Source organism: Vollenhovia emeryi, unplaced genomic scaffold (genome assembly GCF_000949405.1).
Source record: "Vollenhovia emeryi isolate VEMERY1.0 unplaced genomic scaffold, V.emery_V1.0 DF939128.1, whole genome shotgun sequence".
Lineage (NCBI taxonomy): Eukaryota > Metazoa > Arthropoda > Insecta > Hymenoptera > Formicidae > Vollenhovia > Vollenhovia emeryi.
The window spans coordinates 2964463-2979098 of record NW_011967238.1 but is presented as its reverse complement, the minus strand read 5'-3'; the positions used below and the strand labels follow the sequence as shown (position 1 = coordinate 2979098).

Below are 14636 nucleotides of genomic sequence, written 5' to 3'. Positions count from 1 at the left end.
CAGCCCCAGTATCGTTCGCGTATCGCGCACTTGCCGGCGAGTCGCCCCTCGCGACGGTCACGTCCGTCATGTTGGCGAATTCGCACCCGGCACGCTCCAGACTTTCCGCGCCGCGAAGTGAGCTCGTCCCGTGTCTCGCGCGTCTTCTCGCCGGTCGCGGAATCGTCTTGATCATCCGCGCAACGCGATCGTCTCGTACGAGGGTAATTGCCATTTGTCAATCGCGCTCGAGTGACTGTCGCGAACGGTAATCGTACCGTTGATTCTTCACGATCACGAGGTGTAGTCGATCGCGGATTATTCGCAGAGAACGTTCGCGAACGCGTAAAGAAACTACGATATGCGGAGTATCACGTGCCGCTAACCGACAGTTGACGTGACTGTTTTTTTTTTTTTGCCGAATGTAGACCGAGCGTTGTAAACAACTCGGTCGAGCGCCGAGATTCCAAGAAATGACGTAGCGCCGTTAACACCTCGTTGAAAAACAATCTATTGTGCCGGGTTAGTCCGCGCCATTCAGTCGAGCGAGGCGAACGTTCCGCCGCGCGTCTTCGCGTCGCACCTCGTAACGCGATTATTTTCCACGTGAATCCCGATCATCTCGATCATCTCGATCATCCGCGCAACGCGATCGTCTCGTACGAGGGTAGTTACCATTTGTCAATCGCGCTCGAGTGACTGCCGCGATCCGTAATCGTACCGTTGATTCTTCACGATGTGTTCACGCGTTATTAATTAGTTCCGACACTTACATCCACGAGCGATAATACATGTTTTAACAATCGAACTCGGATAAATCTCTCTCTCTCTCTCTCTCGCGTCGTGCTTAAACATTTTCGTTGGTTCGAGTTAAATACATCTCTCTAATAAATCTACGTACAAAAGTGCGCGTATAACGAAAGTTTTCGTCTTCGTCGCGTTCGGGAGTGCCGCTTTTACAATCGAACTGAAGACTTTTCGAAGCCCCATGTGAGAAGTGTTCGTTAAATGTCCGTTTCTGCCGATGGCCACGCTTGGAGATTCGGCAGTTTTTGAGGCTCGCGTTGAAGTGCTCTTGTTCATGAATACCGTGTGTCTCAACTAACTCGTCGACTCGAAGTGGAGCCTTCCACGACATGGGCCTTCCACGGGAGTGTAAAATCGCGCGAACGATCTTGGTGTTTTCGCGAGTGCCAGAGGACAGCCTGAGTGGAGGAGCAGGTCCTGGAGGGACATCGGGCGCCAGCGGAGCAACCTCATGGTAAATATTGCTTTCATTTTGTGCACAAGCAATCGGGTTTTCCGGCTTATTTTTTAATCGTTTCATTTCACAGTTCCATTATTTCGAAATAATAATTAGAGAACGGGAAATTAAAATTTTATAAAAGTTCATTCTCGTCAAGATCTTTCGCGGAAAATTCTCCGCGCATTAATCAGTTGAATATTTAACCGAATCAAGTTTGACACGCATAAGAATCACTTATCTTTTCCAATATTATTTTTCACATTGAACACTGTTTTAATAAGTTCTATTTCTATCTTTCAGAATCAACGTAGCCAACTCCGCTGCTGCGCATCGGACGGTGAGTCCAAAACTCTTGTATTGTGGCAACGAATCTACCTCTTGTAGATCGTAGATAGTAGGATCGTAGAAAGTAGGATCGTAGATCGTAGATGAATATATCTTGTAGGTTCGTTGCCTTAAAATGGACGGATTGCGACATAATTTCACATAATTTATTTTAATATACTAGACAACACATTTTCACGCAAAATATGAATATTTTTGACGTATTCTTCGAGCTAATTTGCTCTTGTAGCCCGTCCATTTTTCATTAAAACATTTATATATAAAGTAAAGTGACTTGAGATTCTAATGTTTTGTCGTGAACGCTGAAACTTTATTTTATTTTGATATATTACTCGAGATTCAATTGTCGGTCTATTTATCGTACGGAAAGTTTCTTTTTTTTAATCTCACGTCATTTATTATGTATATGTATCAGTGTACAATTTCAAGATGCGATACGCATGAATACATGCATAGTTACTCGCATCTTCGCGGTCGGTTTACGCGGTCGGTCTTCGCGATCAATTTTTCAAACAATTTTAAGAAATTATTAGTTGTTTAATTTCATGCATAATATAAATTTAAATTTTTCGCGAAACGTAATTGAAATAAACATAACGCGAAGTAAGTCGTTTTTTCTATATACTATATGTATTCTATATACTATATGTATACTTGAATTTCGAATTTAAAAGTTGAGTCCCAAAGAGACAGTCATTTTCTATTCTCGAATAAATAATAGAAGTAAAAATATAGTCAAGAATTAAAACAACTTATGCTGGCAAGTAATTTTTATTTAATAAAAATACGACGTTTCGACCAGTAATACTGGTCCTTTTCAAGTATAGAATTACGTTACCTCCATCAAATGTTACAGCAAGAGTTCTTTCTAGTTAATTCTTGACTATTTTTCTTCGATTACTGGCGACTTAACATTTCCATACAAGTAAAAACATATTTGATGAGTTTTATACAGCTTTCTCTACTTAATTTTCTTGTTTAATTAACTTCTCGTGTATTTCGATACGATCGACGCTCGCATATTGTTCGAACCGCACGAAATATCTGTCGGTGAATAAACCGACTATGGAAGGAGTTTTCTTCCTTCCTGATCTCTGGTCAAAATGACCAGACTGTATGGCCAGAAGCGACGCAAGGTAGGTCCAATCTGGCCCAACGACGCTGTAAGTGGTCAATATTGGCCACTTTGATCGGATATGTGAGTAAGGTGATGTACGAAATAAGTTGATTTCTCCTTATTTGTCAAAATTCGGGTGGGTTATATTCTTACCTTCTTTACATATTTTCGCATATGTGCGAGAGTAAAAAGCAGAGTTGTAAACCGAACCGAACCATTGAAGTATATCCGCTCCGAGAGAACGGATCAAAATTTCAATTATAAAATCGTTCCGATCCGGAGCGAACCGTTTTTTATTATGATTTCAAACGCTCCGGTTTCGAACCGGAGCATGAAAAACCGGTTTGGAGCGGTTTCTTTATCTAAAAAGGATTTAATTTATTTAAAAAGATTTACCACGTTTGAATCTTTGCTACATAGCTGGAAAGGTGGTAAATGTGCAAATTTCACCAGTTCGGTTCGACTTGCATTCCAAGTTCTAAATAATTTACTTCATTCATTCGGTTTTCGGGGCGGTTTTTAAACTCGAACCGGTTCAAAACCGCTCCAAAGAACGTATTTATGCTCCGGTTTACAATCTTATTCGCTCCGGTTCGGTTTACATCCCAAGTTCCAAATAATTTACTCCGTAAATTCATCCGGTTTTCGGAGCGGTTTTTAAATTCGAACCGGTTCAAAACCGCTCCAAAGAACGTATTTTTGCTCCGGTTTACAACCCTGGTAAAAAGACTCCTATTAAATCTCTATTAAATCGCGCGCGTATAACTCCAAATCGGACCTCTTATACATCGCGTCGCGGTTTTAACGAAAGACTTGTAGGTTTATTAACAAAAAGTTGAAACGCGGATAGGTAGGAAAATGGATAGGATTATACAGCGGAATACGGGTAGGTAGGTAGGGATTCGAATAGGCAGGGACGGGGGTCATAATTCGATAATGAGAAAGTAACGAAGTTAAGTTAGAGTTATCAAAAAGAAGTAACTGTAACTGTAACTTCGTTACAAGTAACGATTTACTTGCCAGCCCTGTTAATCGGTATGTATGTATATTTATTATCGATTAGATATATACGTTTATAGTATGCTAGTGCAAGGCCTTCGTATTCAATTTTGTGTTATCTCAAAACTTGGTGATTAGTTCAAGTCCCCTGGCGATCGTCAATTAATTTTACGATCATTGCCGCGGTTGTCCGTGTTGTGATCTTTATCAAATTTATCGAGCATGTCGAGGCGAAGGAACGAGCCAACGATTGATCGAGCCGTAGATGCAGCTCTGCCAATTCCACCTTCCATGGAGCTCGCACTGCTGTTATTGCTCTTGGCAATTTTGACAGGTTTTTTAACCGCAAAAATATTGACGGCGAATTTCAGCTCGGCAACTAGCGCTTCCCATGGCGTGATCTGTATAAAAAATGATAATTCACTTTAGCATATTGTACCGAAAATGATGCGCGGCGTAACTGACGTATTAAATTTAATGCTGGAGTAACAGATATTAAAATTCGCCCATTACGCATTTCGTTTCATAATTTAATTTGCAATGTAAAGAAACAAAATCAAAATTTTATGTTTCGACTTTGAGCTTCTCAGGATTCAACGCTAAAATCAGCTTGACGGTCAAAATGTTAAAAGAAATATCAATTAATTTAATCCAAAATATTTATACTGCAAGATTAATTTTTAACAAGAAAAAGGCTTACCTTCTCTCTCACAGCGACTTTGCGTATGTTCCATAAAAACTCGCAAAGAGCAACAAAGAGCGAAGCGCCGCAACAATACATCAAAACGAGAAACACGCCTCCGACGTTTGAAAGACCTAATTCACTTGAGTTAACACTTTTGTCCGCGTCATCTTTTACGCACAATCCTCCACCCATTTCTTGCCACCACTTTTTTTTCAATGCCTGTAACCTGCCCGTTTCTCCTAGCGTTAGTATTGCTTTGTTGATCAATGTTCTGTATGGGGAATCTGCGGAGGATACAACAGAAACGATTCTTATATGTACATAGAGATAAAGAAATGGAGAAATATTAGATGTACGGGTTACGATATTACTTCGTGGCATGGCGATCCCGTAGCCCTTATTGTCAATGAGGCCACCTATTTTGTCGAGTTCGCAGTTGCGCTCCATTTTGTATTCAATAGTCGTGGATTCCATGAGAAAGGCGTACTGACGCTTGCCCTTGACAACTCGGTCGACACCTGGAACATGTCGCGATAAAGAGTCCGTATAGGTATAAACAGAATCCAAGAAGAAAATGTGTTTTCTTTTTCGAGTAATATAACCCTTTTCGTAAAAAAAGATTTTTACTTAGCTTTGATTTTGGAGTTGCTCACCTTCATCATTGCTTGCAGTGAACACGCTCGGCCTCCATTCCGACATGGCAGCCCACATTCTTTTGTATGTCGAATAATTCGAATCCTGCGATTGGGCAATATTGAATTATATTTATACACGTATAAATTATTTTTATAAGTGAACCGAATGTGTCGATAAGTAAGCTGCTAACATACTTTGAAAAATGTTGATGTCGCGCCACCTTGCATCGCTCCGTATTTGATCTTGGGATAATTATACATATTAGAGATGACCTCATAAATTTTGATGGTTTGATATATACAGGGTGTTATGTAATACCCGTCTTACCTCTTATTTGCGGATAGAGCGGACTAGACTAAGTCGAAAAGTCCTCTACCATTTTACAATTTTCGCAATAATTAACGAGATATGAATTATTAAAAATCCCTGTCTTAGCCCTGCCTACTCGTTAATAACTCGTTAAACTCGTACTATTGCGAAAATTGCAAAATGGTAAAATACTTTTCAACTCAGTCTAATCCGCTTTATCCGTAAATAAGAGGTGAGGCGGGTGTTATTATACATAACACTCTGTATTATTAGGGACACAATCCTGAGTACTTTTCGAGTAAAAAGGTCTTAATCGCCGCTCGTTGTTTCATGAAAATTATTAACAAAATGATTTTAATGAAGAGTATGTAACTTTCACACATTGTACATTTAAGAAGAAACTAATATTGTACCCTTAAAAGTTACTCGTGGTCGTGTCTTTATTAATATATATCAAGGTTGTATTGAAACCTATAAGATCGTCTTAATACGCATAATTACCTTAGTTTGCTTAGCTAGGTCTTCAACACCTTTAATAGGTGCTTCCATTTTCACCGCAGTGAGAAAAGCAGCCAGATTCGCTGTGTACGAACTGATCATGATCAAAGTAAAGAACCACCACATACTTGCGAGCATACGAATAGACGGTGCTCTGAAAGTGATTACATTATGTGTGTATGTATTAGTTTGAAACGTGAAAAGAGTACCGTATCGAATTATAAACACTTAGCAGTAAAATACTATAGATAAATTCAATACGAGTCAAGTTACTTACGAAATTTATTGCAGCATATTTAAAATACGTGAAATTACGCTACAATAATTACTAGAAATCGTACGTACACTAACCGGAAATGATATATAAAGCATTACCATAAACATGCGTAAGAATGATACAAATAATGACTTAACTACAATAGTTAATCTTTGTGGTTAAAAGAATAATTTCCTGAATGTTTATATGTTTATGAATAATAATACAAAATATTAAAAAATTTAAAACTTACTTGGGCAGAATATCCGAGCCTTGCTGCATGAGAGAACCAATGGTTAGCCATAACGAATTCTTAAGGTTAAAATTGTTTTCAAGCTCCTCGGGATCGGCATTGCATGGATGTGGGTTATCCCACTCACCAGGCGCCATTCTAAAAGAAATTTAAATTTACGAAATGTAAGTCATGTACGACAATAGTCTTTTTTTCATTCACTAATTTTCATATTCTTCAAATATAAAGGGCTTGAGAGTTCTACACTGTTATTAGTGTGTTAACATACAAGTTTAATGTATCCATTACATAATTAAGCCAGTTCAGCTCGCACATTTAGGCCCACAATTCGGGTCATCTTCAGCGAATATAATTCCGTAAGGTTTCTAATATAATTTTCCGAAATCGGAAGTGCGAGCTTTAAGATTGGTTGGTCGAAAAGTCACAATAGAGGCCGCGATCAATTCAGTAAATGATTTTAAGAATTAAATCGACAATAACAATAAGTCTTAATGGGTCAACACTTGATAAGGACCAGTATTACTGGCCGAAACGTCGTGTAACTAATTAAAATATATTTGCCAGTTATTGTCGATTTAATTCTTAAAATTTGTTTTTTATTCACTGGCGATCCACCTCTTCAAAATCAATAAATGATCTACCACTAGAGTAATTCACCAATTTTGTATCGGGTTTTCAGAAATGTTTATATTATTTATGTCGAAAAATGAAAAGTCTTAATACGAGCGTGTTTCTTTAATCTTTCTCTTAACGACGAAAAAATTTTGGGTTTTACCTGGCCTGTAGAAATAACATTATCGATACGAGGAGATAAGCAGTAGCCATATACATCCAAACATCGGTACTGAGAGGATGCAAAAATGAGAAGTTATTTTCTGGCTCCCTCTCTTCCGGTTTGGTGTATAAGATGCTGATACCTAATTTCAAATACATTGGGATACTGTTGTAAATTGATCAATTGAACACTTATCGTTTTGTTATCATTTCTTTTGTTGTTATAGCATTTTGATACGTCTTAATTTATTTTTGAGTTTTTTTAACTTAGAGAGAATAACGATGTTTTAACATTTTAATATTGCATTTTGGTAGTGTTACCGAGATTCATGAAAGGCATGCTGAAATCCACAGCGGACTTTCTCTGATATGTAATTGTCATATCGCATATGGCAAAATCGGCTTCCTGTAAAAAATAATTTTGAAGAAATAACTGATCACGGAAAAGTTGAGCAAAATTGAACGGGCGTATGTTTTGTTTATTTTCACAAGAGAATTCGATAAAATTGAAAGTGATAAAAGATCGCTTTTTAAGTGGATTTTAAACAAAATGTGGACTTTTCGCGCTTTCAAACTACTATTAATTACGAAAATAGATGATTTGATTGCGTTTTTATTCCATCTTTCCATTTTTTGCTGAAATTAATCGACAAAGAAAGACGATAAAAATAAATTTGGAACAAATCTCCATTTAGTTTCGGGAAACACAGAATGTACTTACACGGTCTAGGAGACGCTTGATTAAACCGTTCCATGTCTTCGTTTGTGAGTTATAACTCCCATGCTGACCGTCAGGTACGAGTTCGAATTTAGGTTTGAAACCTAGATATGCTGCCACCTCCTCAATGAGATCGATGCAGTAACCTTCGTACCTGCTTTCTTCGATTAGCACTCCGCGTGTTGTCCCATCGGTCACCTCGATTATATAGGGAGGAGTCTGAATCGGACAAAAAATATTTGTGTGATTTATTACGAATTTACATGCTAAAGAAGAAAAAAAGGAGGGAAAAGCTTATATCAATTATATATATAATTGCATCGATTAATATGTTAACTGTCGCTAAATCATGTTCCATCAGCGGTGTTATGCTATTTTTGTTCTTTACATCACTTATCAGAAGGCAAATCTATACTGCGACATCTACGACAAAATTATTGGTCGTTTTTCACATTTCATTCATTGTTTTTTTTCCCGGAAAAATATCATTTCCAACTCACATAATATTTTAAATCAACTTTTGTAAGTTGCGAATCACGTAATGATCTTACAAGATATCACAATTTTGATAACTGATAGGTGGCGCCTTAATGTAAGAGAAAATTAACTATTAGAGTAACATTATAATAATACGAACTACTTTGGTGCTGATCAGGAATTGTCTGCCTTTCATTGTTTGGAACAAGTAGCTTTCTAGCTCCTTCTCAGTCCGCATGAGATGCACACCGTCGGAATCCCAGAAGCCCGATTGTATAATATCATATTGTCGAAAGGTCAGAATCTTCAAGTTAAAATCTTGTCGACGACCGTACTCGTCAATGTTCATAACGCCCGTTATCTTCCCCACGTCTGATAACTGTGTAGCAAAAATTACATTTCGTTACATTATAAAAATAGATAATGAAACTTTAACATAAATTAATATTAAACAAAATCATTGAAGTTGTATCTGAATAATTAACATTCGCGAAATTGTATTGTTATATTAATCACACTTAATATATTTAATATGTGCCTTTATATCAATTAATTTCTGAGATTAATTTTTTTATACAAGTGTTTATAAAAAGACAAGTCTACACCAATAAAATTATTTTCTCTGCGTGTCTTGGGGTTGAGCTTGAAATATAAAGTTATTATTTTTTATTTATAAGAAATGTTGAAGAGAAAGAGCCCACCTCTCGCATAACGCTGGTAATGTTACGTCCTGCTTGATATTTTCTACTAGTATTGGTGCACGAGAGTGGCACAGGATCGATGGATATATATTCCTCATTACCAATGTTTCTCGTATTCAACACCTCTAGTGCTTTATTCAGCAAAAATACCGCGTCATAGAGGATCGCTGAATCTAGCTGTATCAAAATCGCGAATAGTTCAAGTACTCAATTAGTACAATTTAATTCTATATAAATGTTTCATTCTGAATCTTTAATAAAAAGCATCTAATTCAGTTTCAAGTGTGAAAATGTTAAACAGACCTGTCGGCTGAAATAAATTAACACTTTCTCAAGTATTCGCGTGATAAAAACACAGATTAATTTTTGTCATATACTCGTCCATACTTATAAAAAATATTATTTCCTTTTTATTTGCGTTTGTTTGCACCCGTTTGCTCGGTCCAGATTCGGTTTGACGCGAATACTTTTAGAAGTTACATATGCGAAGAGAGATTACCAACTTTTGGAATTATATTATGATCAATATTACGAAATTATACTGGCAACATTTTTTAATAAATACCCAATCGACTCCATCGACATCGTTTTCCCTCAAACTGAGTCCGGTGATATTGATGGTACCGTTTCGCACTTCGACAAGGGGTAGCTTGGTTGAATCCTAAGAATATTTTAATGTAAAAATTTTTTCAAAAATTTACGATATCTGTCTTCTGGCAATCTACGTATAAAACGTATAATATATCACTTTATGCTCTATTTCATTCAATTTTTCTATCGTACAGATAGTCTTTAAAAATTCAATTTGTAGTTCATTAAACAATCTTTTCAGGCCCGTGAAATACGTCGCGTTTGATAGTACGGTTTCGCTATCAAAATTAAGCAAACAACAGTACCAAGTATGTTATGACAAGGTGACAATAATCTGTTAGCAGCCTGACATCCTTCGCCTGATAGAGAACCTCCATGATGTTTTGCGGCTCGACATCAATAATTATATTGCACACCGACAAAGAACGTATCTCTTTGAGCATCGTACGATAATCCGGTCCTTCGTTCAATTGTCGTGTCGTATGTGTAAGCGGATTATCCTTGTCTCCCTTTAGTGTCAAAGTCTTCTGAAGGCGCGACAATCCCTCATCGTTTTCGTAAATCGCTACGAAGTTTCGCCATTTCATTGACTCAATGACATCGGCAATAGCCTGTACAGTTTTGTCAATCGAGAAACGTTACAAAAATAATAATCATACATACATCTTTAGACGCAACAAGACATCAAAATCACATTTTAATATTATATCTTGAAATCAGAAACTACGATTCGGTATCCGTGTCTAAAAATTGCCACTTAAATAAGAGGAACTCTTCCAATTTGTAATATAGTTTACGAAATTGATATCTGAATTACAAAATGCTTGTTTTATATAGCGGCTAACCTTGCTGACTTTCTCACTAGCAGGGAACACGTTTATGGTCATTGATGGCGTCTTCTTTTTCTCGCTTTCCTCTTCTAATCTTTCATTTTCCGACCAGACATACTCGATGTGCGGTATATCAAATCGCGCAGCAATGCTTGCCACTATACCACGTGTATGCCGACTAGTAGGTCCGAAAATGGCTGCCACACCTTCTTCAAGAAGCTCACAAGCTATATGAAAAATCAACAAATATGTCTAAGATTAGAATAAATATATAATACATCGTAGAGCCTTTTTCGTGGATCCACTTTTTCCAGTTCACACGCGTGTAAATCTAATTGCAAAAGAGGTAATATACTTTATTGAATGCTAAATATAGCATTTTTTAATAATTAGAAATCGTTTATCGATTTTAATATGTGAATTCACTGACGACAATAATTCCGTCTAAATAAAACTGCGTTATGTCCGAAAAGAAACCGGCGCGCAGGACAAAATGGAAAACGGTATATGAATTCACATTATAGATTAAAATTATTGGGCTACCAACATCTTGCTCGGACCTAAAGGCGCTCTCGCTTGGTTGATTTGTAATATACTTTAATTAATTTTTTATCATTTACTAGACGTAGCGCGCTATTTAGTTTTAACATATATTTATTTGTAATCTACTTCGCACATTGCTTTCCTTCATGCAAAGAAGACACAACGTAACAAGATGTAACGTGACGTTGTGAAAATATACATGATCTCCGCGCTGACAGCTACTCTCGTAGCACAAAGTGAACCAAGCGAGAGAATCAATTAGCATTGCGGAAAAGAGCCAACAATACTTCGATAGATTAGACTTTGCACGTTTTTTTTTAGAGAGGACGGAGACATGTTTAAACATAATGATTTGATATTTCAGTTATATTTTATAACTGTAAAGCTATTCTAAATTTTTTTTCAAATTTCTGCTTTCGGAATTAAAATAAATATATTATGTGGGAAAATACCGTATATTTAGAATTATTTAAAAAAAATTGATCAGAGATTATGACAAAATCGTTAGTCGAAATAATTGATATCCGCGTACTCACCGGCGATAGCAGTTTTCATGCTATCGGTATTAACATCAACATACTTAGTGACAGGAATAAGCTCGAATGCAGGCGCAAAATTTTCGTATTTTGTCTTTGAGATTGCTGTTAGGAACGTAGATATTCGATCCTCATCGCCCTTATGAAAAATTGCTCCTAAAGATATCAATTCTGTATTAGAAAAAAGTCTAGCATTGCTAGATTATAATTAAAGTGTACCGTATTAGCATATACACACACGCGCGCACGAGTATAATAAACACAAGGCTGATTTTAAAACAGTGAATTTGAGAAATAAAAATTAGATGCTTTTTAAATAAACGTGAAATATAGCATGCAATTGAAACGAAAAATGTGATTAACAAATATGCTTAATTCTTTACAAATAGATTCGTATTTGGTGATTAATAATAAATTGAAGTTAAAAAAAATATGTAACCGCAATTAATTTTCTATCGAAATTTTATCTACGAAATTATTATTTGTATTTTCTTGAATAATGGCTAATGTACATATAATATATGTATATACATGGCTAATAGTGACTGACGATGATAGTAATTACGCAGTGAATCGTGTTAATTTACGTTATGAGTGTCGGATCAATATTAAGTAACAAGCGCGCATGTGAACATCGTTAAAAATATTTCTTTCGTATGACTTTGTCAGCATATATTGATAACATCGCGCAAAATTCAATAATACAGAAACTTTAATCCTAAAAGTATTCCATTATGTACATTCTTTAATTTCTATGGTATTGAGAAACTTTTCTGCCAGATATTTCTTCCGTTTTATTCGGAAACCATGTTTTATATAGAAATTCAATTATATTTTAGAATGTAATAATTCGTCGTAAAGAAAAAGACAAACAACAACCGGCTTGTAGATTCGATTATTGCGCAGTCTTAACATGCGTAATAACATTCGTTAAATAGAATATTATATTAAACTACTTTTTACATTTTCACGCCAGTAAACATTATTGTTCCAATCTCCGCCTATTAGATTTGCTATTAAATAATTTTTTAAACATTTCCACACATAAGCGGTACGTTTTCTGAAATTTATTAGTCTTCAAAGATGATCATGTACTGCTTACCGATTTTTATTGGTCGCGTGACGCCGTAGGATGTGCGTGCTGCCAGTACTAATAAAATTAACGCAATCGAAAACAGATGTTGTCGTGGATCCATTTTAATCTGTAAAACGCAATGGTAAATTTGTTTGGCGCGAGATATTGTGCGTCTTAATTAATATACACATATAAATAATTACAACGCAATGTCAAATATACGTGCGTTCCGCACGCCACACGACTTCGTACTGCAACACTGGGAATAATTAATGTGTAAGAGCTGGAAATATGTGGGCCGGATTAGTTTCGGATTAGTTTCGGATTACTTATCGTATGCAGGTAATTCCTGTTTTTTCTTTCTCGTTGGATTAATTCTTCATTTCTTTAGCTTTCTTAAATTTTAGTAATTCCGTAATAGTTTCTTCTTTCTCGTCTGCACAACACTACTGTAAACTTTATCGATACTGGCATCGAATAGCAAAACGTCAATGTTAAACGTAGATTTTAATTTGGATTTAAGTTCTCTTTCTTAAATCATTTATTTACAATTAATTTTACGATTTCAACTTTAATTAAGGGTTTTTGAAAGTATATATGTGATCGATCGTGATTTATTCTTCATTCTTTATTATTCTAATTCTTTAGTGTAAGTTTTAATATATTTAGGAATAAAAGTGACACCAGACTCGAAAATTGTGTCACTCTACACTAATATAGAACTACGTTACTATCTTACACATTCTTATTCTATTACCTCCATGTTTATCAACTGTATTCTCTCATTTCGATGCAATGCTCTTTCAATTGGAATGAACTAAGATCTCCGTTGTCGGTAGAAACTTGTTGAAATTTCAACGAAATAGTGCAGGGAAAACCAATGGATCAAGAAACTGCATTAGAAGTTTCGTGTTCGACGTTGTCCTACCGTACACTGATCTAAATTTGGATCCGAACCGTCCTATATACGTTTGGCTGCGTTCGTTCCGAGAATCGTGTCGTAGCAACTACTCCGTAATTCCAGTAACGATATTTTTCATTTTTATTAGCATGTCATATTAAAAAAATAGATGTTCAAGTAAGCTCATTATTAAAATAAAGATATTCAGGTCGGATATCTCACATATTCAATCATATAAATTAATAAGGACATCTTTTTTGTTGCAATCTAATAAGTTGGATAGAAATCAAATTGCAATAAATGTAAATTTATTTTCTGTCATTTTTATTTGAACCAACTTTTAAGTTGTAAAACATTTTTCGAATTTGTAATTTTAATATCTCTCATTTTATAAATGATGAAATTAGAAACGATGCTCACATAAGTAAATCAGTGAACATAAATGAATAAATGAGAAAATTAATGAACGTTAACACAACTTAAAAATGTTATGTTTTAGTTTATACGATTTTAGCGTAAGAAAAAAAACTTAAGTAGTATATAACGAAATTTCTTTTACAATGATAAATTACTTAACGATCGTATTGAGGTTTTAAAAAAGTTTTTGGGTACCTATGTGCAAACAATTTGGAACGCTTCTAAAATATGGCAAGCTTTACTTGCAGAAATAAACATTGACGTTAAACGAAAAGTTGTTCTCGTAAGTTATCAAGCATGCTTACGGCGAGACTCTCTTGATCGACTCGGTTCAAGTCTGGATATCTACAGTCGATGAAGCAAATTCCATTTCGACTTGTCGGCGAACCGTACGTGTGCGAAAAGATTTTACAAGGTGGCACCGTTAACATTTGAAAATAATCTCACAAGTTTGGCCTATTTTTATGACCAATAAAAAATATATTACAAGCTCCAGGCTGATTTATACAATCATTTGGGCTTATCGTTAAGGAGCTCCAAGTTGATTGGCGATCTTCATATTACATTTTCATTTGTATATTACATATTCATATGTATACGATTCCGAATGACATGACGAAAAATAGTTAAAAAATGTAGAAGCAGCAGATAATGTGAGAAAAGAAGAGAAATAAAATTCGTAAATTTGTTTGATCTGAATCCGCTTAAAAATCTAAAATAGAAATCTCTCTAAAAGTCAATTCACCTTGC

At 35.7% G+C, this 14636-nt stretch overlaps 1 protein-coding gene across 1 annotated transcript; it reads right to left on the bottom strand.

The window, feature by feature from the left end:
• Positions 1-3713: 3713 nt before the first annotated feature.
• LOC105568683 (glutamate receptor ionotropic, kainate 2-like) lies at positions 3714-13503 on the bottom strand. The gene is made up of 18 exons (XM_012024541.1): positions 13326-13503; positions 12596-12695; positions 11494-11649; positions 10430-10641; positions 9890-10195; positions 9559-9654; positions 8994-9170; positions 8453-8671; positions 7819-8034; positions 7419-7503; positions 7099-7240; positions 6324-6461; positions 5818-5968; positions 5202-5249; positions 5025-5109; positions 4743-4889; positions 4387-4655; positions 3714-4087 (listed from the first exon to the last, which is right to left on the bottom strand). Exons 1-18 carry the CDS (start codon positions 13329-13331, stop codon positions 3845-3847), a joined length of 2796 nt encoding a protein of 931 aa, XP_011879931.1. The 5' UTR covers positions 13332-13503; the 3' UTR covers positions 3714-3844.
• Between the last annotated feature and the right edge of the window lie 1133 nt (positions 13504-14636).

What these genes read in the sequence shown, in the direction of transcription:
- LOC105568683 (XM_012024541.1), bottom strand. An exon ending in CATGAAAACTGCTATCGCCG is followed by an intron (nt 10,642 to 11,493) that starts GTGAGTACGCGG and finishes TTTTTCATATAG; the next exon opens with CTTGTGAGCTTCTTGAAGAA. An exon ending in ACCTTGTCATAACATACTTG is followed by an intron (nt 9,655 to 9,889) that starts GTACTGTTGTTT and finishes AAATATTCTTAG; the next exon opens with GATTCAACCAAGCTACCCCT.